The 24,095-nt window shown below is 40.6% G+C and overlaps 1 protein-coding gene across 2 annotated transcripts in view; it reads left to right on the forward strand.

The window, feature by feature from the left end:
- The window catches only part of LOC131301671 (uncharacterized), a 45,133-nt gene extending 21,567 nt beyond the window's left edge, over positions 1–23,566 (forward strand). Inside the window, exons 3-13 of one of the 2 annotated variants that reach the window (XM_058328048.1) lie at positions 1,151–7,134; positions 8,135–9,645; positions 9,989–10,252; positions 10,872–11,092; positions 11,859–12,130; positions 12,247–15,280; positions 15,358–15,490; positions 16,941–17,464; positions 17,854–18,774; positions 20,429–20,605; positions 23,044–23,566. In XM_058328048.1, the coding sequence (XP_058184031.1) occupies positions 1,151–7,134; positions 8,135–9,645; positions 9,989–10,252; positions 10,872–11,092; positions 11,859–12,130; positions 12,247–15,280; positions 15,358–15,490; positions 16,941–17,464; positions 17,854–18,774; positions 20,429–20,605; positions 23,044–23,241 (13,239 nt within the window). In that variant the 3' untranslated portion in view covers positions 23,242–23,566. Of the gene's footprint in view, positions 1–1,150; positions 7,135–8,134; positions 9,646–9,988; positions 10,253–10,871; positions 11,093–11,858; positions 12,131–12,246; positions 15,281–15,357; positions 15,491–16,675; positions 16,887–16,940; positions 17,465–17,853; positions 18,775–20,428; positions 20,606–23,043 lie in introns of those variants that run through there. The other variant, XM_058328049.1, reaches the window with a different exon arrangement.
- Positions 23,567–24,095: the final 529 nt, after the last annotated feature.

Consider the following 24,095-nt stretch of genomic DNA (forward strand, 5'->3'; position numbering starts at 1 on the left):
TAATCTTGAATACTTTAATGCTTGTGTGAGTGCATGTGAGTCGTGCATATATAGCTGTTGCACAACATTAGAATGCGATAAACTGGTTACTGATGCACTTTCCATGCGACTAATATTTCAAACTTGATGCCTTAGGCATATAGTTGGTAGATACTCTTTGCTTATATATGTATATATTTTAATATTTATGGTGTTGATATTTGCTGGGGCACTGGCGCGTATCTGTTCAGCATTTGAGTGCTGTTGTGCAATGCCATGAACTGTGTTACATTTTTTTTTTCAAAATGAGATAACTGCGTTGTTTGTTGTGAGTTTTGATGTCCAATACATATGCCCTCTAAACAGAGCAGAAATACACTGAAACGCATTAATGCACCCATTTTGTTTATGTAAATTATCGTGGAAAATGATGGAAATAGGATAATACGTGTGGTACCAGCTAAGAATTACTTATCAATCTGGTGCTTCAGTGACTAATGCATAGAGGAGCATAATTGAATTTTATCACTCAAACAAAGCCATTTTATAATGCAACCATAGCGTGGGAGTGGTTTCCATCCAAAATTTAGGAGAAATCCGAAGGTGGAACTGAGAAGACTGGAAGTTCCTCTGTCGCCTCCATATTCTCATCTTGGCTGAGGCTTCTGTCAGATCTGTTTTGTGGATCTGGAATCTTCTGTTTGTTTCCTTCTTTATGTTTTCAATTAAATTATCTGATAAGCAGGGATTCTTGGAAGGAAAATAATCATAATGAGTGCCACGATGTATTATTCTTATTTTGGTGCTAAATAAGTAACCAGTCATGAGACTACTAGGTGATGCAGTTTCATATTGACATCTATGACTTTCCTACACCGGTAGGTGATTGCACTATCTTTAGTGATTTAGGAGTTAAGTAGCTGACGGTGGAAGTGCCATCTGGACCTTTAATGCAAGTGGTCAATTGGAAGTAGCTAGGGCAGTGGTTTCATGATCGTAGACAGGATGACATGGACTGGTAGGGCACATTTGTGCATCCAACTAACTTTAAACTAAGATTCTGTATATGCTGCTTCTAGTTTTATGGAAATTACCTACCTTTCTTCTCTAAAAATTCCCTTGGTTGCTTATCATATCAGATTCTTATTTTGTTTATTGTGCTGCTGAACAGGATGACATTCTTAAGATTGGAAGAGCATTTTGCTTTCTTCCTTTGCCTGTTAGAACTGGAATGGCTGTCCAAGTTAATGGGTACTTTGAGGTTTCGTCTAACCGTCGTGGCATTTGGTATGGTGCCGACATGGACAGAAGTGGGAGAATTCGTTCTCTCTGGAACAGGCTTCTTTTAGAGGACGTGGTGGCCCCTACTTTCACACAATTGTTGCTTGGAGTGCAAAAGTTACTAGGTCTAACAGAATCCTATTATGCTTTGTGGCCCAGTGGCTCCTTTGAAGAGCCATGGAGTATTTGTGTTGAGCATATTTACCAGAACATTGGTAATGCTCCTGTTTTGTATTCGGAACTTGAAGGAGGGAAATGGGTTTCACCATTGGAGGCTTTTCTTCATGATGAGGAATTCTCTGGAAGTAAGGAACTTGGGGCAGCTCTTGTACAGCTTGGAATGCCTGTAGTTCATTTGCGCAAAGATTTGCTTGATATGCTCTTGAAATGCGCATGTAGTTTTCAGCAGAAAGTGGTTACTCCTGATTCAGTACGACATTATCTTAGGGAATGCAGAAGTTTAACCACACTAAGCAGATCATACAAGCTTGTTGTGTTGGAATATTGTCTTGAAGACCTTCTTGATGATGATGTTAGTAGACATGCATATAACCTGCCTTTGCTCCCCTTGGCAAGTGGTGACTTTGGGTTGTTGTCTGAGGTCGCCAAAGGGGTTTCTTACTTTTTCTGCAATGATATGGAATATAAGCTTATTCAACAAATCTCATATAGGATTATTGATCGCGACATCCCTCCAGCCCTATTTGGCAGGCTATTATCTATTGCAAAGTCCTCAAAGGCGAACCTTATTGTCTTCAATGTTAATTATTTCCTGTATTTTTTCTCTAAATTTGTACCTGCTGATTGGAAATACAACAATAAAGTAATTTGGGACCCAAAATCTAATCTTAACCATCCAACTTCATCGTGGTTTGTACTTTATTGGCAGTATCTTCGAGATGGGTGTGACAAGTTGTCTTTGTTTGGTGATTGGCCTATCTTTCCATCTCTTTCTGGGCATCTTCACAGACCTTCATTGCAATCAAAACTGTTGAATGTGGAGAAGTTGTCTGAAACGATGCGAGACAGTCTCAGTAAACTTGGGTGTAAGATTCTAAGCAATAGTTACGGCGTTGAACATCCGGATTTATCTCATTATGTGAGTGATTCTGATGCTTCTGGTGTTTTGGAATCAATCTTTGATGTTGTCTCTTCAGATAATAGCATCACACATGCATTTCATACTGTTAAAGCAGAAGAGAGGGATGAGCTTCGTCAATTTCTCCTAGATATGAAATGGTATATTGGAAGCCATTTGTCTAATTCTAACATATGGAATTGCAAGAGGCTGCCTATTTATAGGGTCTATGTTGGAGAATCTCCTCACACCCGACAGTTTTCAGATTTGGAAAACCCTCCCAAATACTTACCACCAAGGGATGTTCCTGAGTGCTTTCTTGGTGCTGAATTTATCTATAGTTCGTCAAGTATCGAAGAAGAGGTCTTAAACAGATATTATGGAATTGAGCCAATGAGGAAGGCGAGTTTCTATAAGCAGCATGTTTTACACAAAGTTAAGGAGTTGCGTCCTGAGGTTCGTGACAGCATCATGCTTTCTCTTCTGAAGGAGCTCCCACAATTATGTATTGAGGATGCATCATTCAGAGATTGTCTGAGAAGTTTGGAATTTGTCTCAACGTCTAATGGTTCTTTGAAGTCTCCTGCTGCACTATACGATCCTCGTAATGAAGAATTATATGCTCTATTAGACGATTCTGATAGTTTTCCTTGTGGTGTTTTCCAAGAATCAGGCATTTTGGACATGCTACAAGGTTTGGGACTTGGGATGGCTGTCTCTCCTGAAACTGTCATAAAAAGTGCTCGACAGGTGGAGCAGTTAATGCATGAGGATCAACAGAGGGCATACTTGAGAGGAAAAGTTCTTCTTTCCTACCTAGAAGTAAACACATTGAAGTGGGTAACAAATCTACCAAATGAAGATCACGGAACACTGAATAGAATGGTGCAACGAGCAGCAACTGCGTTTCGGCCTCGCAACTTAAAATCGGACATGGAAAAATTCTGGAATGATCTCCGGATGATTTGCTGGTGCCCTGTCCTTGTTTCTTCCCCTTGTCAATCTTTACCCTGGCCTGCTGTTTCGTCGATGGTTGCACCTCCTAAGCTCGTAAGGCTTTATAGAGATTTGTGGCTCACTTCAGCGAGCATGCGGATACTTGATGGGGAATGTTCATCCACGGCCTTATCACAGCAGCTGGGGTGGTCTTCTCCACCTGGGGGTAGTGTAATTGCTGGTCAACTTCTTGAGCTTGGGAAAAACAGTGAGATCGTGACTGATCAGTTACTGCGGCAGGAGTTGGCCTTAGCAATGCCAAGGATATACACCATACTTCTGGGCATGGTGGGGTCCGATGAGATGGATGTTGTTAAAGCTGTTCTTGAAGGGTGTCGATGGATTTGGGTGGGGGATGGGTTTGCGACCTCGGAAGAGGTCGTCCTTAATGGTCCTCTTCATTTGGCTCCTTACGTACGTGTTATACCTGTTGATTTAGCTGTTTTTAAGGATTTATTTCTGGAGCTTGGAATTCAGGAATTCTTGAAACCCAGTGATTACGCCAATATATTATGCAGAATGGCTATGAGGAAAGGCTCCACACCCCTTGTTGCGCAGGAAATCAGGGCTGCAATATTGATTGCACAACATCTGGTTGATGTCCGGTCTAATGAAGCAGAAATTAAGATTTATTTACCTGACGTGTCAGGTAGACTTATTATTGCCACTGATTTAGTTTATAATGATGCTCCCTGGTTGCCTGGCTCGGAAGAGCCTAATAACTCGTTTGGAAATGCATCAACCCTGGCTTTAACTGCAAAAAGAACTCTTCAAAGGTTTGTGCATGGGAACATATCCAATGATGTGGCTGAGAAGCTCGGTGTTCGTTCACTTCGGAGGACGTTACTCGCTGAAAGCGCTGATTCCATGAATTTAAGTTTATCTGGTGCAGCGGAAGCATTTGGACAGCATGAAGCCTTGACAACTAGATTGAAACACATACTTGAAATGTACGCGGATGGACCTGGTATTCTCTTTGAGCTTGTTCAGAATGCTGAAGATGCGCGAGCTTCTGAAGTGACATTTCTTTTGGATAAGACACAGTATGGGACATCATCACTTCTTTCTCCTGAAATGGCAGACTGGCAGGGTCCCGCTTTGTACTGTTTTAATGACTCTGTTTTCAGCCCCCAAGATTTATACGCGATCTCGCGTATTGGTCAGGAAAGTAAATTAGAAAAACCCTTTGCAATTGGAAGGTTTGGGCTAGGGTTTAATAGTGTCTATCACTTTACAGACATCCCCACATTTGTTTCTGGGGAAAACATTGTCATGTTTGATCCTCATGCTTGTAACTTGCCTGGGATCTCTCCATCTCACCCTGGTCTCCGGATTCAGTTTGTTGGCAGAAGGATTTTGGAACAATTTCCTGATCAATTTTCACCTTTCCTGCATTTTGGCTGCGACTTGCTGCATCCGTTTCCTGGAACGCTATTCCGGTTTCCCCTCAGGAGTGGAGCTGTTGCTTCCCGAAGCCAAATAAAGAAAGAAGGTTATTCATCTGATGATGTCTTCTCACTCTTTTCTTCTTTTTCTGAGGTGGTTTCTGAAACACTCCTATTTCTCCGCAATGTGAAAACCATCTCCATTTTTGTCAAAGGAGGTAGCAATGAAATGCAACTTGTACATCGCGTCCACAAGCATTGTGTTCGTGATCCTGAAGCTGAAGCCAGTAGTAATTTGTTTAGCTTTATGCATGGAAATCAACAAGATGGAGTGGATAAGGACCAGTTCCTTAATAAACTGAGCAAATCTGTGGATACAGTTTTGCCATGGCAAACACAAAAGGTTGTGGTGAGAGAGCAAAGTTTAGCTGGTGGCGAAAAGTCACACCTGTGGATAACTAGTGAATGTCTAGGAAGTGGGTTTCTTAAGGAAAACCCAGAAAAATTTAATAACAAGTCTCACAAATTTATCCCGTGGGCTTGCGTTGCTTCATATTTACACTCTGCGAAGGTGGATACAGAATTCAGTGATATAGCAAACACAGAGGAACCTTGCATCCTTATTCCTGATGTACTTCAAGTTCCCATAGCTTCCATTCAAGATAGAAAGAATTTTGACGGTCGTGCCTTTTGCTTTTTACCACTTCCTATAAACACTGGTCTTCCGGTGCATATTAATGCATATTTTGAATTGTCATCAAACCGGAGGGATATTTGGTTCGGCAATGACATGGCAGGGGGTGGGAAAAAACGCTCAGACTGGAATATATACCTTCTTGAAGATGTTCTTGCCCCGGCTTATGGTCACTTGCTTGAGAAAGTTGCATCAGAAATTGGTCCATGCAATTTGTTCTTTTCGCTGTGGCCTACGACAGTAGGATTAGAACCTTGGGTATCAATGGTGCGGAAACTTTACCTGTTCATCGCTGACTTCGGACTTCGTGTGTTGTATACAAAAGCCAGAGGGGGCCAATGGATCTCAACCAAACAAGCTATTTTTCCTGATTTCACTTTTCATAAAACTGATGAGCTTGTTGAGGCATTATCTGATGCTGGTTTACCAGTAGTGACTGTTTCTAAGCCGCTTGTGGAGATATTTATGGAGTTCTGTCCGTTGTTGCATTACCTTACACCTCAATTACTGCAAACATTGTTGATTCGGCGGAAGCGTGGATTTAGGGACAGGAATTCAATGATCTTGACCCTTGAGTATTGCTTACTCGATGTAAGAGTTCCTTTTCAGTGTGATACTTTGTATGGTTTACCTTTGGTACCTCTTTCTAATGGTTTTTTCACGTCATTTGAGAAACGAGGGGCAGGTGAAAGAATATATATTGCGCGAGGAGATGAGTATGGTCTTCTTAAGGATTCAGTCCCTCATAAACTTGTAGACTTTGGAATCTCTGATGTTCTTCACGGGAAGCTATGTGATCTAGCACGAAGTGAGAATTTCAATGTTTCTTTTTTGACATGTGATTTGCTTGAAAAGCTCCTTCCGAGTTTACTTCCGCTCGAGTGGCAGCATGCTAAACAGGTAACTTGGGCCCCTGGTGTTGAAGGCCAGCCTAGTTTGGAATGGATGAGATTACTATGGGGTTACCTAAAATTGTCTTGCGATGATCTGTCAGTATTTTCTAAGTGGCCTATTTTGCCTGTTGGAAAGGACTATCTTCTGCAGCTTGTTAAGAATTCAAATGTTATTGAAGATGATGGCTGGAGTGAGAACATGTCTTCTCTGTTGCTCAGAGTAGGTTGCCTAATCTTGAGGAGTGACCTTGCGATTGAACATACCCAATTGAGAAGTTATGTGCAGCCTCCAACGGCTACTGGCCTATTAAATGCCCTACTCTCAGTTGCTGGTCATTCAGAGAACGTTGATGGGCTCTTCAGAGATGCATCCGAAGGTGAGATGCATGAACTTCGGAGTTTTATTCTCCAGTCCAAGTGGTTCAGTGAAGAGTCAATGGATGCAAGGCATATTGATGTCATCAAACAGCTTCCCATTTTTGAGTCCTTCAGGAGTAGAAAATTAGTTTGTTTGAGTAGACCTATGAAATGGCTTAAACCAAATGGTGTGCGTGAGGATCTTTTAGATGATAACTTTATACGTACAGAATCGGATAAAGAAAAAACCATTCTGAGAGATATGTTGGAGATTAGAGAACTTTCGAGGGCAGAATTTTATAAGGATTATGTACTCAATCGCATGCCTGAATTTATGTCGCATCAGGAAGCTCTCTTTGACATTCTAGAGGATGTTAAGCTTTTGATTGCAGAAGATAACTCTCTCAGAACAGCAGTTTCCAGTACCGCTTTTGTGTTGGCACGCAATGGATCCTGGAAGGAGCCATCCAGGTATGTGTTCATTTCTTCTGATCCATATGTTGGAATGGCTTTTTCATAAAATGACTTATTTTCCGATGAGAATGCTTTGGGGTAGAGATTAGATGAAGGCACGCAATCCTATGGTCCTTGAAATTTGTGAACTTGAAAAATGTGACCTGTGCCTGGAATTTATATTGTTTTAGTGTTTGTAGGACCCCTAGTAGTTAGGAAAAGGCTTTGTTGAAGTATAGAATATGCTGCTAAGGTTACCATACATCCAACATTTTTCTGCTTCTTTTATTGGTTGCCTATTCTGCTTAGTTGATAACCAGTACCTATCAGTGCCTTATGAATTATGTTGAATCTGTTACTTGAACTTCACTTTTTGTTATCTCGCATCATGCCCTGTCATTTGCCAGTTGTAATGCAAGTGCATATGGTCATGAAGGTGAACTAAGTTGAACTAAATACAGCTAGTAGCTATTTACTTCCTTTGGTGCAGTCGTAGCACAACCAAACCCCACACCACCCCCCACACCCCCCCCGCGGAGGCAGACTCTTTGTGTTATCAACTACAGTTCCTCCATATTCGTGTTTTTTATCTACATCTCAACTAATACTCTGGTGAAGCCGCATGAGATCAGTGCGTTTAGTGTCAATTATGATGTTTGATGTTTCAAAATAGCCTTGGCATTGATCATTTTACCCTTACATTAACTACTCTCTCCATCCCATTTTGTCAGTCTTTCTAGTTCAGGATGCCCAAAATGAGAGTTCTCTATGAAAACTCAAAGCATGACATGTTGTACTTTTCTTGTGGCCCACAGACAAAACTGCAGTGCACAAAATGAATGAGTAAAAAACTTAAAAAGTACCTGTGAAAGGATCTCAGTTAGAGCTACTGAGATGGAAAGTTTACTACGCTGCCTGCTAAAACACATTAGCAAGTCAACCTTCAGAATTTAAACTTTTTCCTCTTTCAGAAATTATGTACAGATGAGAAAGTAAGTACGTACATTGCTTTTGGCAGGCTATATGATCCTCGCATTACTAAGCTACAAAAGGTGCTGCAGAGTGACGTTTTCTTTCCTTCAGAGAAATTCTCAGATCCTGAAACTCTGGAGACCCTAGTTAGCCTTGGACTTCGACAAAGCTTGGGTTTTACCGGTTTGCTTGATTGTGCTAGGTCTGTTTCCATGTTGTATGACTTGAAAGACTTGGAAACAGTCAATTATGGGAGGAGGTTACTTGTTTGTTTAGATGCAATAGCGTTCAAGCTGTCAACGCATGAAGACCAGCACAACTGTGGTAATGAATTTAGAAGTGGCATTGAATGTCAGAACAGCAGTTCTGCTGATGATGAAATAAGAAAGTCCTTTCCACAGAGATCTGAGAATTGCTTTGCAGAGGGGCTGGACGTTGACTCATTTGTAGGAAACTTGATTGGTGACAGTCCAGGAGAAGAATTTTGGTCAGAACTAAAAGCCATACCCTGGTGTCCTGTTTATGCTGATTCTCCACCTTTGCAAGGACTTCCATGGTTAGGGTCAAGTCAATCAGTGGCAGCTCCGGTGAATGTGAGACCTAAATCACAGATGTGGTTGGTTTCATCTCAGATGAACATACTAGATGGCGAATGCCGCTCTTTGTACTTACAGAGTAAACTGGGTTGGATGGATCTCCCATCTGTGGATGTTTTATCCACGCAATTAATTGGCCTTTCCAAGTCCTATGCCCAACTCAAGTTACATTCCCCAGAGGCACTAGATTTTGATGCTGCACTTCAGAAGGAACTTCCTCCACTTTATAAAAGACTACAGGAATTCCTTAGTACTGATGATTTTCTGGTTCTAAAATCTGCATTGAATGGTGTTTCGTGGGTTTGGATTGGAGATGATTTTGTATCCCCAAATTCTCTCGCATTTGATTCGCCTGTTAAATTTAGTCCTTATTTGTACGTGGTACCTTCAGAGTTATCGGAGTTCAGAGATTTGCTTTTGGCATTAGGTGTTAGACACAGTTTTGATGTTTCTGACTATCTGCATGTGCTACAACACTTGCAGATGGATATGAAAGGGTCCACACTGTTATCTGATCAATTGAGTTTTGTCAATCGTGTCCTAGAAGCTGTTGCAGACTGTTACTCTGACAGGCCATTTGACGCTTCTACTGCCCCACTATTAATTCCAGATTCTTTTGGTTTTCTAACTCCTGCTGCAGATCTTGTTTATAATGATGCACCATGGTTGGAGAACACCCTTGTTGGGAGACACTTTGTACATCCAAGTATCAGTAATGACTTGGCAAATAGGTTGGGGGTCCAATCACTGCGCTGTCTCTCCTTAGTCAGCGAAGAATTGACTAAAGATTTACCATGCATGGACTACGCTAGAATTTGCGAGCTTCTGACATTGTATGGGAATAGTGAGTTTTTGTCCTTTGACCTTCTTGAGTTGGCAGATTGCTGCAAAGCAAAAAAGTTCCACCTAATATTTGACAAGAGGGAACATCCACGTCAGTCTTTATTGCAGCACAATCTAGGTACTTCTCTAATTCTGGTCTTAGTTGTTGCATCATGTGTCAATATAACATTTAGGGTAGTGATATTTAATTTGTCTTTCAAATTGTCATATGACCACATGCCTGTTCCATATGTAGAGAGTTGCACTAGCTTATGATAAATGTCCTACTTAGTTGCATGCTCAGTCTATCTGAATGAAAGTCTGGGACTTCTTTAGGGGTTGTGTGATTTAACTGCTCCATGTTGCTCTGCTGAATCCTTAATTCAGCTCATTGGTGGATTATGTCTGTAGCCTTTTCCAAGTTTTCTTTTTCTCAAATGATCTTATGTCATACACACATCATGGAAACTCTTCTGGATCAGGTGAATTTCAAGGGCCTGCCCTTCTTGCCATCTTGGAAGGTGTCAGCTTGAGTAGGGAGGAATTGAGTAACCTCCAGTTTCTTCCTCCTTGGAGACTGCGTGGTGATACCCTAAACTACGGTTTAGGTCTGCTTAGCTGTTTCCACATATGTGATCTCCCATCAGTTGTATCTGGTGGCTGCCTTTACATGTTTGATCCTCGTGGTCTGGCCTTTGCTGTGCCTTCAAGTTCTTCTTCTGCAGCAAAAATGTTCTCCTTGATAGGTAATTTGTTAGCACGCGTGCATGCATTCAGTATCATCACCACTTGGAGTATCAATATACAGCTATACTCTTGCATGGTAATATCTATGTTGATTTGTTGGGGTACTGTTATGATTCGTGGGGACAATTAGGGTAGACAATGATGGAATACAAAGAACTTTGGTATTTGAAATTTATGGTGCGATGAGCGTATGTCCATTATATAAGCTGTTCTTGTTGTGAACTTCTCAGAAAGGTTCTTGGTTTTTTGTAGTCTGAGAAGGTTCCCTCGTCTTTGGAGCTATCAGTTTATATGGTCTATCTCCTTGAAAGGGAACTTACTGCCCTACCCCACAAACTCAAACAAATAAAGCATTATTTTACTTCCGTAAGCCATATAGAGAGCAGAGAGTCGCATGTTTTATGGGATGTTTCAAAGCATGCTCTAATGTCAATTGAAGTCTATGGGATAGCTAGTTTGGTTCAAAAAGCCTGACCACTCATGGTCTCTCTCTCTCTCTCTCTCTCTCTCTCTCTCTCTCTGCTATTTTCTTCTTTATGACAGAATTGATCAGTTCGCTATGTCTATTCAGCCTCCAAGAGCAATTAAGAACTGACAGTTTCCCTAATCTGATATCAGGTACTAATTTGATGGAGCAATTTCTTGATCAGTTTAATCCCCTGTTGATTAGCCAAAGTATGCCATGGTCATCATCAGATTCTACTGTTATCCGCATGCCTCTGTCCTCTGAGTGCATGAAAAATGGACTTGAGTGTGGACTAAAGAGAATAGAAGATATATTTGACAAATTTATGGAGCATGGTTCTAGAGTACTTTTATTCTTGAAGTCGGTTTTGCAGGTAAGATCTGATATGGAATAACTCTTGTTAGTTGCCTATGCAGCCATTGCTTTCCTGGAGCCTGTAGGGCTGAGGAGAAGTCATAGACGAATCACAAATATTTAACTAATCGAAGCATTTATTAGAAGCTGATGCAGCAAAGTGGTTTTCAATCTGCTGTTTGTCTGCTGCATGCTTGAAATAGTTTAAACTACAGCTACCATGATGTAACCTTGACCTTGAGAACTGCTCTATCCCAGCCATTGTGAATTAAAAGCCAGAACAAATAAGGTCCCAACCAAGCATGCGCCTCATAGCAACTAGTTTCTGCATGATTTGTAATCCTAGTTCCCTCTGGAAGTGCTGTTATTTCAAGAAGGTTTTTTACCACACCCCCCAACACACATGCGCACAAAAGAAGGGGGGATACCACACCATAGTGCAAGGACTTTAGGGCCAATGAGCTTCACAAATAACGATTGGAATCATATTTTTAAATTAGTCTTTTGGCAAAGCAAATTTTGGAGAGATGGTCATTAGGAAATGTGGCTGCACCTAGTGGGACATAAGGAAAATAATTGGAGTGGCATCATCATTTCTGGTTTTTGCACCAGCATCTCATCAGGTTTGTAAAAAAGATTTCCTGTTTTTGATAGGTCTCCTGTTGTTAGAGTTGACCCCTTGAGAAGATGGATTTTTCATGTAACGGGAGTTTTTATTCATGTAGCTCAAATGGTATGTTGAGTATGATATCACTGTGTTTGCTTTAAAAATAACAAATTTCCAGGTCACACTATCCACATGGGAGGAAGGAAGCCCACAGCTTTCCCAGGATTACTCCATTTGTGTCGATTCTTCACTTGGTATTATGAGAAATCCTTTTTCAGAGAAGAAGTGGAGAAAGTTCCAAATATCTAGGCTATTTAGTAGCTCAAATGCTGCAATCAAATTGCATATAATCGATGTGAATCTGTATCAAGGAGGAAGTAGAGTTGTTGACCGGTGGCTCGTTGTGCTTAGCCTGGGTTCTGGTCAGACAAGAAATATGGCCCTTGATAGGTACGTAAGAAAGTGTATTCTTCTTGTTTTTGTTTTAATCACTACATTTGTTATTTGGTAACATGCATTATAACTTATGTCATGGTTTAATCACGAGATAATCATTTTCTTACCAGGCGGTATCTAGCATACAACTTGACACCTGTTGCCGGAGTTGCAGCACTCATATGTCGCAATGGTCAACCAGCTGAGGCTTATCCATCAAGTTCAGTTATGTGCCCTCTTCCATTATCTGGTTCTGTAAACATACCTGTCGCTATTGTTGGATATTTCCTTGTCCGTCACAATCGAGGCCGTTGCCTCTTTAAATACCAAAATGTGGAAGATTTGGCTGAGGCGCAGCCTGATGCCGGAAATGCACTGATAGAAGCTTGGAACAGAGAGCTGATGTCTTGTGTCCGTGATTCCTATATCGAGATGGTTTTGGAAATTCAGAAGTTAAGAAGGGAACCATCAATTTCTAATCTGGATTCTAGTTTGACCCGTGCAATTAGTGTGTCTTTGAATTCGCACAGTGACCATTATTCTTTCTGGCCAAGGGCTAGTGGGCATGCTCAGATTCATGAATCAGGTGGTGATTGTAAGCTATTTTCAAATAAGGTGCTCAAAGCAGATTGGGAATGTATAATTCAGCAAGTAATCAGGCCTTTCTATGCTCGTCTTGTTGACCTCCCTGTATGGCAACTGCACTCTGGAAATCTTGTCAAGGCTGAAGAGGGTATGTTTCTTTCACAACCTGGGGGTGCAGTGGGTGATAATGTGCTACCAGCAAGAGTTTGTACCTTTGTGAAGGAACATTATCCTGTATTTTCTGTTCCGTGGCAATTGGTGACTGAAATCCAGGCTGTGGGAGTTATAGTTCGTGAAATCAAACCTAGGATGGTTCGGGACCTTCTTAAGGTGTCTTCAGCCTCTATTGTCCTTCGGGCTGTTGATACTTTTGTGGATGTTCTTGAGTATTGCTTGTCTGATATTTGGGTTGATGAGCTATCTCATTCAAGTTCAGCTAATGCAATGATGAACACCTTTACCTTTGATAATGCATATAGGGCAATTAAAGAAGACAGCGGTTCGGGTTCTGCATCAATTCCAGAGTTGCACAAACTTTACGGAATGTCTACCCAGAATTCTGCCAATTCAGGAGGAGATGCACTTGAAATGGTGACTACTTTAGGAAAGGCTTTATTTGATTTTGGCCGGGTAGTTGTGGAAGATATTGGCAAGGCAGGTGGGCCCTTGGTTCAGAGAAACACCGGCAGCAGTGACAGTATCAGGAGAAATGGGGACCAGAATCTTCTACGTATAGCTGCTGAGCTCAGAGGGTTACCGTGCCCAACTGCAACAAACATTCTAGCGAAGTTGGGGGTTACTGAAATTTGGGTTGGAAACAAGGAGCAACAAACCCTGATGACTTCATTAGCGTCAAAGTTTATCCATCCAGAAGTATTGGATAGACCAATCTTGGCTGCCCTTTTTTCAACCTGCGCACTTCAACCATTATTGAAACTGCAAAATTTTTCTCTTCACTTGCTGGCTAAACATATGAGACTACTTTTTCATGTAAACTGGGTGAATCATGTGATGGACTCAAATAGAGCTCCCTGGTTTTCATGGCAGAGTACTGCAAGTTATGATGGTGAGGGAGGCCCTTCTCCTGAATGGATAAGGCTTTTCTGGAGAAGTTTTACTGGTTCTTTGGAAGATCTTTCCCTTTTTGCTGATTGGCCTCTTATCCCTTCTTTTCTTGGTAGGCAAGTCTTGTGCCGCGTTAGAGAACGTCAACTGGTTTTCATTCCACCTCCCATTGTGAACCCGAACTCTGCAAATGCTTCCTCGGAAACAGGAGCAGCAGAAAGTGATCTGTCTGAATTAGCTTCTGAGTTGTACCAGCCTTACATTTTAGCTTTCGAAGTTGCCAAGAATCGATACCCTTGGTTGTTATCGTTCTTGTACCAATGCAACATTCCCATTTTTGATGTTTCTTTCATGGATTGTGCTGCTCCATGTAATTTCTTTCCCACACCTGACCAATCACTGGGACAAGTTATTGCATCCAAACTTGTTGCAGCTAAACATGCTGGCTATTTTCCTGAAATCTCTTCATTTGCAGCTGCCGAGCGTGATGAAATCTTTGCGCTTTTGGCTTCTGATTTCTCTTCAAATGGCTCAAAGTATGAGAGCGAAGAACTGGAAGTGTTGTGTGATCTGCCTATTTTCAAAACCGTAGTAGGGTCATACACCAAACTACACGCCCAAGAGCTTTGTTTGATTTCTTCAAATTCATTCCTCAAGCCATATCACGAGCATTGCCTTTCTTACTTGACAGATTCCAATGAAAGCTCACTACTCCAAGCCCTTGGGGTTCCTATTTTGCATGATCAACAAATTTTTGTTAGGTTCGGATTGCCTGGGTTTGAATTAAAACCTGAGTCTGAGCAAGAGGACATTTTGATTTATCTTTATGCCAATTGGCAAGATCTTCAGCTCGATTCATCTGTCATTGAAGCCTTGAGGGAGTCTAATTTCGTAAAAAATGCTGAAGAACCTTCTCTGGAACTATCTAAGCCCAAGGATCTATTTGATCCTGGAGATGTTTTATTATCCTCTGTATTTGCTGGTGAGAGGAAGAAATTTCCTGGAGAAAGGTTTGGTACTGATGGATGGCTTAGTATATTAAGAAAAACAGGCCTTCGAACTGCAGTAGAAACAGATGTCATACTTGAGTGTGCCAGGAGAGTGGAGTCCCTTGGAGCTGAATATATAAAAAGTAAAGGGGTTGTGGACGAATTTGAGACAGATTCATTCAACTCTCAAAACGAAGTTCCTTTGGAAACATGGTTGTTAGCTGAATCTGTCATGAGAGCCATATTCTCGAATTTCGCGGTGCTTTATGGCAACAACTTCTGCAACATACTTGGAAAAATTGCATGCGTACCTGCTGAAAAGGGATTTCCAAATGTAGGTAGTACAAGAGGAGGCAAGAGAGTACTGTGCTCATACAATGAGGCAATTATATTGAAGGATTGGCCACTAGCATGGAGTTGTGCTCCCATTCTCTCTAGACAGAGTGTTATACCACCCGAGTACTCTTGGGGAGCGCTTCATCTGAGGAGCCCTCCAGCCTTTTCTATTGTTTTGAAACACGTGCAGGTATCAAATTGAGATTCCATCCATGCTTTTTGGAAGTTAATGTTCTATGCATATAAACATATAGTTATATATTGCAGGTAATTGGGAGAAATAGTGGTGAGGATACTCTTGCTCACTGGCCTACTGTGTCAGGCTTAATTACCGTTGAGGAAGCTTCTTTTGAAGTCTTAAAGTACCTTGACAAGGTCTGGGGTTCCCTCTCTTCTATAGGTAAGTTCCTCTTTTGTTGTTATACACGTCATACAGTCTGGTTGAATAGTTAGAATGATCAACTGGTCCAGGTTCCGATCATTGGGACCTCAATGTTTCAAGCAGTAGTGTCTTGAGAATATGGTCGATAGGAGGAAGGTGTAGCTGGATGAAAAATTGTGCACTTTTGATTGTCTTGTTAAATGGGAATCCCTTTCGGATTGCAGTAGTTTCCAGGGGACGAGGACTTTAAGACTCAGCAGAGGTCTCTTGTCCAAAATCCTGAAATTAGGACAAGGGGGATGGAAGGAGTTTGATAAATGGGAATCCCTTTTTGGAATATCAAAAATCTAAAATTTTGAAATTTGACTGTGTTTAGGTTAAGAAAACAAAAAGATGTTTGACTTTATTCATGACATGTAGAGCTACAAATGAACCGAGTTGTTCGTAAGCCAGCTCGAGGCTTGGCTTGTTCAAGTGCGACTCATGAAAATAAATGAACATGCTCGATCCAAGTATCTCAGCTCATTTGATATACAAGCTGAGCCTAGTCTGTACATTAATTTATAACAACTAATTGCTATTAATAGCATTGTTATAATAAATTTTGAAGACTTTTAACTTTTCCTGCCAACAAAAACTGTGTGTCATCAAGATCCTCTATAAAAAAACTGATGCCTCTATAAAGCTTCCACTTTTTCGATGTGGGACAAGAGTTTTTGTCCAAGTAAAATGCCTGCAGAAGGCGTGAATCCTTCTCCTTTAGTCCCACACTAGATATTCAACCCAAATGATAAAGCCAGAACCCTTGAACAGAGCCCAACCATTTTGCCGTTACGCTGTCTCTAGTGCCTGAATTTGGTTAAATATTTTGAGCAATTGGCAGCTGAGCTTGAGGTTTGCAAAAATTTCAGCGAGCCCAGTTCTTGCAGCTCGTTTCGAGTTTGAGCTGAGCTCGAGCTGACCTCATTTTTTGCGAGCCGAGCCTAACACTACAAGACTCATCTTGGCTCGTTTGCAGCCTTAACGTCATGCATAATTATGTGGTCATCCATCTTAAACATTCAGAACCATGAGCTTGGGTGTCATATACCGCCTTGGATTGCCTTTGTTTATCACATGCTCACTTTTGTTCTTGAAAGTTCATTCGGACAATGGTTCAAAAAGGAACATTATCTTTTTATGGCAACTTTTTAATTTGTCAAGGTGGTTTGATGGGTTTACCCAGATTTTCCGCTATCAATTTATTCAGGGATTCCTTCTGCAATATTGAAACTGGTAATTTCCAGTTCTCTTTATTTAAGAAACTTCCTCTTCGTGTCTATATTAACTATGGAGTAACGCAAAGAAGGCAAGAAGCTGATGGGTGAAGCTATGTGATGATCAAATTAACACCATTCTATCTACCAATTTCCTAATATTGGCTAAAGAAATAGGTACTAAAGGTATTTTATCTGTCTTTCTTTGCCAGACATAGCAGAGTTGCAGAGAGTGGCATTCATGCCAGCTGCGAATGGAACACGCTTGGTGACCGCTAGCTCTCTTTTCGTGCGTTTGACAATCAACCTCTCGCCATTTGCATTTGAGCTCCCTAGTATATATCTCCCTTTTGTCAAGATTCTTAGAGATATGGGGCTTAAGGACATGCTATCAGTTACTTGTGCAAAGGATCTTCTCTCAAATCTTCAGAAAGCATGTGGGTATCAGCGTCTAAATCCAAATGAGCTCCGTGCTGTGATGGAAATTCTGCATTTTGTGTGTGATAAAACCATTGAAGCAAACATGTCAGATCTATCCAACTGGGAATCAGGAGCCATAGTGCCTGATGATGGATGCAGACTTGTTCATGCAAAATCTTGTGTGTATGTCGATTCTTATGGCTCTTGGTATATCAAACACATTGACACTTCCAGGCTGAGGTTAGTTAACCCAGATGTTCCTGAGAAAATATGTACAGCCCTTGGGATCAAGATGCTATCTGAGATAGTTGTAGAGGTACGAACATGGTCTGCTGCAATTTGTTTTGCTATTTTATCAGTTCCATTGACTCGAGGAGAATTTTTTTTGTTTCATCTCTATCTAAACGGGCTAAATGTTTCTGTTTCCTAGGAGACTGAAACAAAACATGAGTGGAATCACAAATCATTGCCAACACCAACCGAAATGCACCCAAACAAGTCAAATTCTACGAAACAACCAAAACATTGAGTTATTTCAACACATAAGAAATATTTCTGCAAACCTTCTGAATTGTTTCAGACCGTTTTCTTCCTAACTAATTGAAACGACATACAAAAGTGAATGTTTGATCCTTGCATTGTTACATATCTAGGTTTTATTTTTGTTTCTGTGTAATATGATCAAAATCTCCAAATATGCTGTAGGAGTTAGATCACGGGGAGCATCTACAGAGCTTGGAACAGATTGGCTCAGTGCCAATAGTTGCTATCAGACAAAAATTGCTAAGCAAATCATTTCAGTCTGCAGTATGGAGTGTTGTCAATAGTATAAGCAGTGACATTCCAGACTTTGATAGTCTAACTTTGGAGGAAATACAGACCTCTCTGGTAGTTATTGCAGAGAAGTTGCAGTTTGTTCAATGCCTTCGTACTCGCTTTCTGCTTCTGCCGCAATATTTAGACATTACCCGTTTAGGGAATGAATCTAAAATTCTGGAATGGGAAGGCGAATCCAAACATAGAACTCTTTATTTTATTGACCGGTTGAAGACCCGCATGTTAGTTGCCGAACCACCGACTTATATGTCAGTTCTAGACATTATTGCAATTATTTTGAGCCAGGTTTTAGGTTGCCGAGTCCCACTTCCTATTGGATCGTTATTTCTCTGTCCTGAAGACTCAGAGACTGCAATTGTGAATCTCTTGAAACTTCGTCCCGAAAAAAGAGTAAATGAAGGCACAGGTGGAAAAAACAGTTTTCTTGGAAGAGTAATACTACCTCAAGATTCTATTCAAGTACAACTTCACCCTTTGAGACCCTTTTATTCAGGAGAAATTGTTGCTTGGCGGTCTCAAAATGGAGAAAAATTGAAGTATGGCAGAGTTCTAGAGGATGTGAGACCGTCAGCAGGGCAAGCACTATACAGATTCAAGGTGGAAATTTCCCATGGTGTGATTGAACCTCTTCTTTCTTCACACATTTTCTCATTCAAAGGTGTATCAATTGGCAATGAGGCTTCTTCATCAACCGCGGTGGAGGATAACGGCAACCGCAAAGCTGCTCAAAACAGGGTGCATGTCGAGCGGCCAGAAGGTTCTAGAAGTGGCAAATCAAAATCTACTCTGGTAATTTTCTGTTCTTAATTACTTCTTTGTTAATTCATTGGCCTCATATTGCATCTCTGGAAAGAATGGCACTGCCTTTGCTGTTAAATATCGCGAATCCATTTGAATGTTGACGTAATGTCATGAAAATTGATTTTAGTTCTATTTACGGGCGCTGTGTTCAGCGAATGCTGATTTTGTATTTAATGATCTCTTGTTTAATGCTGATATAAAACCATTACAAAAAATAATAATAATAATAATAATAATAATAAAAGAATAATAAAGAAATAGTAGCGTACAGTTCTCAAGTAGCCAATAGCTAATTATCTATTCAATTAGCTCCCATGTCACTCTAGCTTTCAAGCGCTGTTTAATAATCTAAAGAAATCAGCTCTCCAGTCCCTTGAGGGTATAGGTTTTCTACTGTTTTCCTTGAATCTAGAAAATTTTCATGAATGATCTCCTCCCCTTTTTCTTGGTTTTGTTTGGTCAAGTGTACTCGTGAAAGGTTTAAACCATCTGCACAAATAGCTAAATAAGGTGATAGGAGTTGGGGTTGGTTAATTGCTTGCTTCATGTTCAGAATCATGTTGTCGCAACTGCCAATTGAAAATTGCAGTCGGGTTGATGTTTTAAGAGTTACTTTTCCAAAACAATTTTCGCAAATTTCAAGAACACAAAATTCACCATTTTCACATCTTATTACTTTGTAGCAAGAAATGCTCCAAAAATCTTTTTTTAAATGTTTTCTAAGAAAATACTTAAACCAAACCAAACCAAACCAAACTGAGCCTTACGTCCCAATCACTTGGGGTCGGCTACATGAATCAATTTCTTCCATTGAGCTCTGTCAAGGGCCACTTGTTCACACAAATCCATTATACTCATATCTTTGCGCACAACAGCATCTAATGTCAATTTAGGTCTACCCCTCCCCGTAGCATTGCTACCTAGAGCTATCCTATCCGCTCTCTTAACTACTGTATCTTCTGGTCTACGGTAGACATGCCCAAACCACCTTAGCCTATTTTCCCTCAACTTCTCCTCTATAGGTGCTACACCTACCATCTCATCTCACGAACTGTTTCATTTCTAATCCTATCTCGTTTAGTCTAACCACACATCCACCTCAATATTCTTATTTCCACTACACTCATCTTGCTCACATGTTGTTTCTTAATAGGCCAACATTCTGTCCCATAAAGCATCGCTGGTCTTATGGCAGTTACATAGAATTTTCTCTTCAATTTTGTGGGTACCCTCTTGTCACATAGTACACCAGTAGCGCTTCTCCACTTGAGCCACCCCACTTGGATCCTATGGGTCACATCATCAGCAATCTCTCCATCTCTACTAATAATTGAGCCTAAATACCTAAAATGATCACTCTTTGGTATCTCCTGGTCTTGGATCATCACTCTTTCTTCTTTTCCAAAAATTGCAAGATAACAAGTTCTGAAAACCACAAAACCAAACTTCCTGAGAAAGATGTGAAGGAATATTGGCATTTTTTTGTGGAAATGCATGTGAAGGAATATTTTCTTCAACTTCTGTGCTCGTCTCTTGAACATTCCCTGTTTCTTTATTCACTTAGCTGTGGTTTGGTTTTATTTTATTTTTTTTGAGAAGGGTCATTCAGTTAGCTAAGAAGGGCTGTTTGTATGGTTGGCAGGCAAATAAGGATCTTCAGTATGGCCGAGTCTCAGCTGCAGAGCTGGTGCAAGCAGTTCATGAGATGCTTTCAACGGCAGGTATTAATTTGGATGTGGAGAGACAGTCCCTGTTGCAAACGACATTGACCTTGCAAGAACAACTGAAAGAGTCTCAGGCAACATTGTTGCTAGAGCAGGTTTGTATTACTTGATTTACCATAGTCTCAGTATGCCACGTTGTTATGATTTACCATAGTCTCAGTATGCCACGCTGTTATGATTTACCATAGTATCTTATGTCACATTGTCAAAGTTCCGGTTTCTTTTCTTTCTCATACGCCACAAATTATGAGTGGTACATTGTTGTTTTTCAAATGAGTTTTGTGCGACACTTTTTCAGAACTTTTTGAGCCGACAGTTTTCTGAACATGTGTTTTTAGGAATCTGTGTAAAAGAATCCTTTTTAGACAAAACATTAAAATGATGTTTTGACGTTCTTGACAACTATTTTTACTCGAAAAGAATCTGATATTAGGATGTCTTGGTTTACGAACCTAATTTATAAAAGGATTTTGCAAAACTGATATTACAGATTCCAAATATGATATTTCCTGTGTTCACGTTCAGTGGGCACGTATAACACTGTGCACAGCTGATAGAGCACTATGGCACTTAGTTGCACAAAGCGGGAGCGGGAGCAAAAGCGGGGATGGGAGCGTGGGAGCGAGGGAATACAGAAGCTCCCAAGGTTGAGAGTGTGAGAGGAGCGTGTACATATATTATGAAAATAATGTAGCATAGAGTATTCACTTTAAAAGTAAAATCATTTTCAGAAGTAAAAATATGGGCCAATTAGTCCTCTAAGTGTAAGAAATGGGCTAGTGTTACAATACCGTATGGTTTTCTTTTCAAGATATCATGACTTGGGCTAGATATATGAGTTCATCAAAGACTAATTAATAAAACCAAGTGATAAATCCCTGTTTTTCTATACCAAGATCATACAAAAGCTCCCCCATCTTTGAAAGGAGCGAGCTCCCATCTCAACGGGAGCGGGCTCCCGTTAAGCTCCTTAGTTGGGAGCACAAAAGCGGGCTCCTAAGGTGGGAGCGGCACCACTTTAGGAGCTCCCTGCAACTAAGCTATGACAACTTTGTATTGCTATAAGAGAGAGAATAAGGGACACACACACACAGACGCCCTGCATCTATCTGATCCAAGCGGATTCAAGTGCGACATATATTATATGTTCTGTCCAAGCTAAGGAACTTACTCCAATGAGTCCGGACAAATGATGATTGAGACAGAAAAATTACTCCTGGTTAGAATTTTGTCCCTCAACCCTTCTTTAGAGACAGTGGACCATTTGAGTTCACGGCAGGTGAAAGTATTTTATGTAATGGTTTTATATCCCCCACTGCCTTGTGAGAAGAGGGGGAACCATGACATGGAGCTGTGCAAGAGAGGGTTTCTTCTAGTATTCAACAAGATGTTCAAGATGCTGCCATGAGGCGTCATGACTTCTCTAGAACAATACTTGGGAATGTATGCTTGATTTGAAGTGATCCTCAATCAAATTGCGATGCTAGTTCATTTTGGGAGATCCAACCTTTTTAAAGGAACCTGCATGGAATGCACTCTAATTCAAGTGAAAGGGAATTGTTTTACAGCATTGCCTCATTATTCCCACCTTTTAAAGTATTCATAGTGTAGGGGTTCGATTTGGAGGGACCTTGACCTGAGTTAGTATTCCTCTTCTGCTGCTCCGTTCCCCCGCCTCTGAACCTGCAACAAGTCACTAGGGCTAGAATAGCCCAGTGACCCTCCAACGATCAAGTTAGATCTCAGAGGAGGATATAGGTCTAGGGTTAGGGAAAGATGGCATACTTCTCAAAGATGAGTATCCCTTTGTATTTATAGACCTTGGTTTACTTGGCCTCCAAGCTAGCGCGTGGAGGTCACGCTCAGGTAACCGCCTCGGGTGACATCATAGATGACGCACCGGATAAGGCAGTTACGGAGCACATGGCCAGGTCAGCCCTTCGCGAGGATTCTTCTCGATGATGTGTCTTATTAGGCGTAGGAGACTTGCTCGGGAGCCCTCGGTGTTGTGTCTCCGGGGTTGGTACGGAGCCCTCGGTGGTATGTCTCCGGGGTCGGTACGGAGCCCTCGGTAATATGCTTCCGGAGTCGGTACGGGGCTCGGTGGTATGTCTTCGGAGTCAGTACGGAGCCCCATTTATTTGGGCCACTACACATAGCAATTTGTGTGGGTTAGTATTGGAAAACTCGAAGATTTAATGCATTGAGTTTTCGAAATGAATTTGGATTTGAGACTTCCCAAATTAGAAACATGGGCAATCAAATAGAAGAGAGTTTGTAAACCAATTTTTTCAGTTTTATTGTTTCATTTAATTCCACACCACCGAATTGTCTTGCCCGAGTTAGATGTTTCTCATCGAGGCCAATATAGGCCCCAATTTCTGGCATGGTCACATCTTTTTTGTCTTCACAACAAGAGCAGTCTGTTTGCTTTGCAGGGTTACTTTCTTTACTTCGAAGGCCCTCTAATAAGTGCAAACTAGTGGTTACAATCATTGTAGAGTTTTTTAACTGAGAGAGCACAATATTGCAGGAAAAATCTGACTTGGCAGCCAAAGAAGCAGATACAGCTAAAGCATCATGGTTGTGCCGTATCTGTTTGACCAATGAAGTCGATAACACCATAGTCCCGTGTGGTCATGTTATGTGTCGGAGGTGCTCATCTGCTGTTTCCAGGTGTCCGTTCTGTCGTCTACAAGTGACAAAAACTATGAGAATATTCCGGCCTTAATTTATATTTGGGTACTTAACAGGTATTTGGTTGGATAAATTCGTGGTTTACGGATTTCCCAAGATTCATTGTGATGCAGCAAAATATTCTTTGTTGCTTTTCTTTGGGGAGGATATGTTGAGAATAAATGACGACAATTTCCTCTTGTTCGTGTAAATTTTGTGCAAATACCAAATGGAACCACAATATTCTCGTTTTCTACGAAGGTTTTCTCCCTTACATAAGAATAGTAAAGTGAATATTTTTGAGATCTAAATTTCTTGTACAGTGTGAACTTTCGAGATCCTATATCCAAAATTTACCCATTGAATGTTGCCTAGTAAAATTTTCTTGATTCTGTTTCTATTTTTTTTTTTTTAACCAAAGAAAAACCATATATATATAATGGGAGGTTCGCATTTTAACTAAAATGAAGACCATCTCATTTGAAACGGACTAGATATATATATAGGGGAGGGATCTAGGGACAAAGAATTTGCCAAAACAATAGACACTAAATCCTAGCCATTAAAATGGATGGTTGAGATTAAAAAATAAAAGACACATTCTCTTTCTTCCCCGTCAACTCACGTGTTCTCCCTCTTTAACTTTCTCCGCTCTCTCTCTCCCTCTCAATTTTAAATCTTAAAATGTACATAACTTTTGTTTTACAAATTTAATTTTTATAAATTTTATATTTCTGAAATCTACTTGAAAAACTTTACAAAATGAGATCTATAATGAATGTAAAATTATGTAAAGTAAATTTTTTAATTTTTTCATGTGGCAATAATTTTTTTGGGATCATGTAGAGGAATTTATTGGAAAAACTATTTTTAATATCTTTTCAATATTCCAAATTTTTTCCCATAAGA

The sequence above is a fragment of the Rhododendron vialii genome, chromosome 9a (genome assembly GCF_030253575.1).
Source record: "Rhododendron vialii isolate Sample 1 chromosome 9a, ASM3025357v1".
NCBI classification, from domain to species: domain Eukaryota; kingdom Viridiplantae; phylum Streptophyta; class Magnoliopsida; order Ericales; family Ericaceae; genus Rhododendron; species Rhododendron vialii.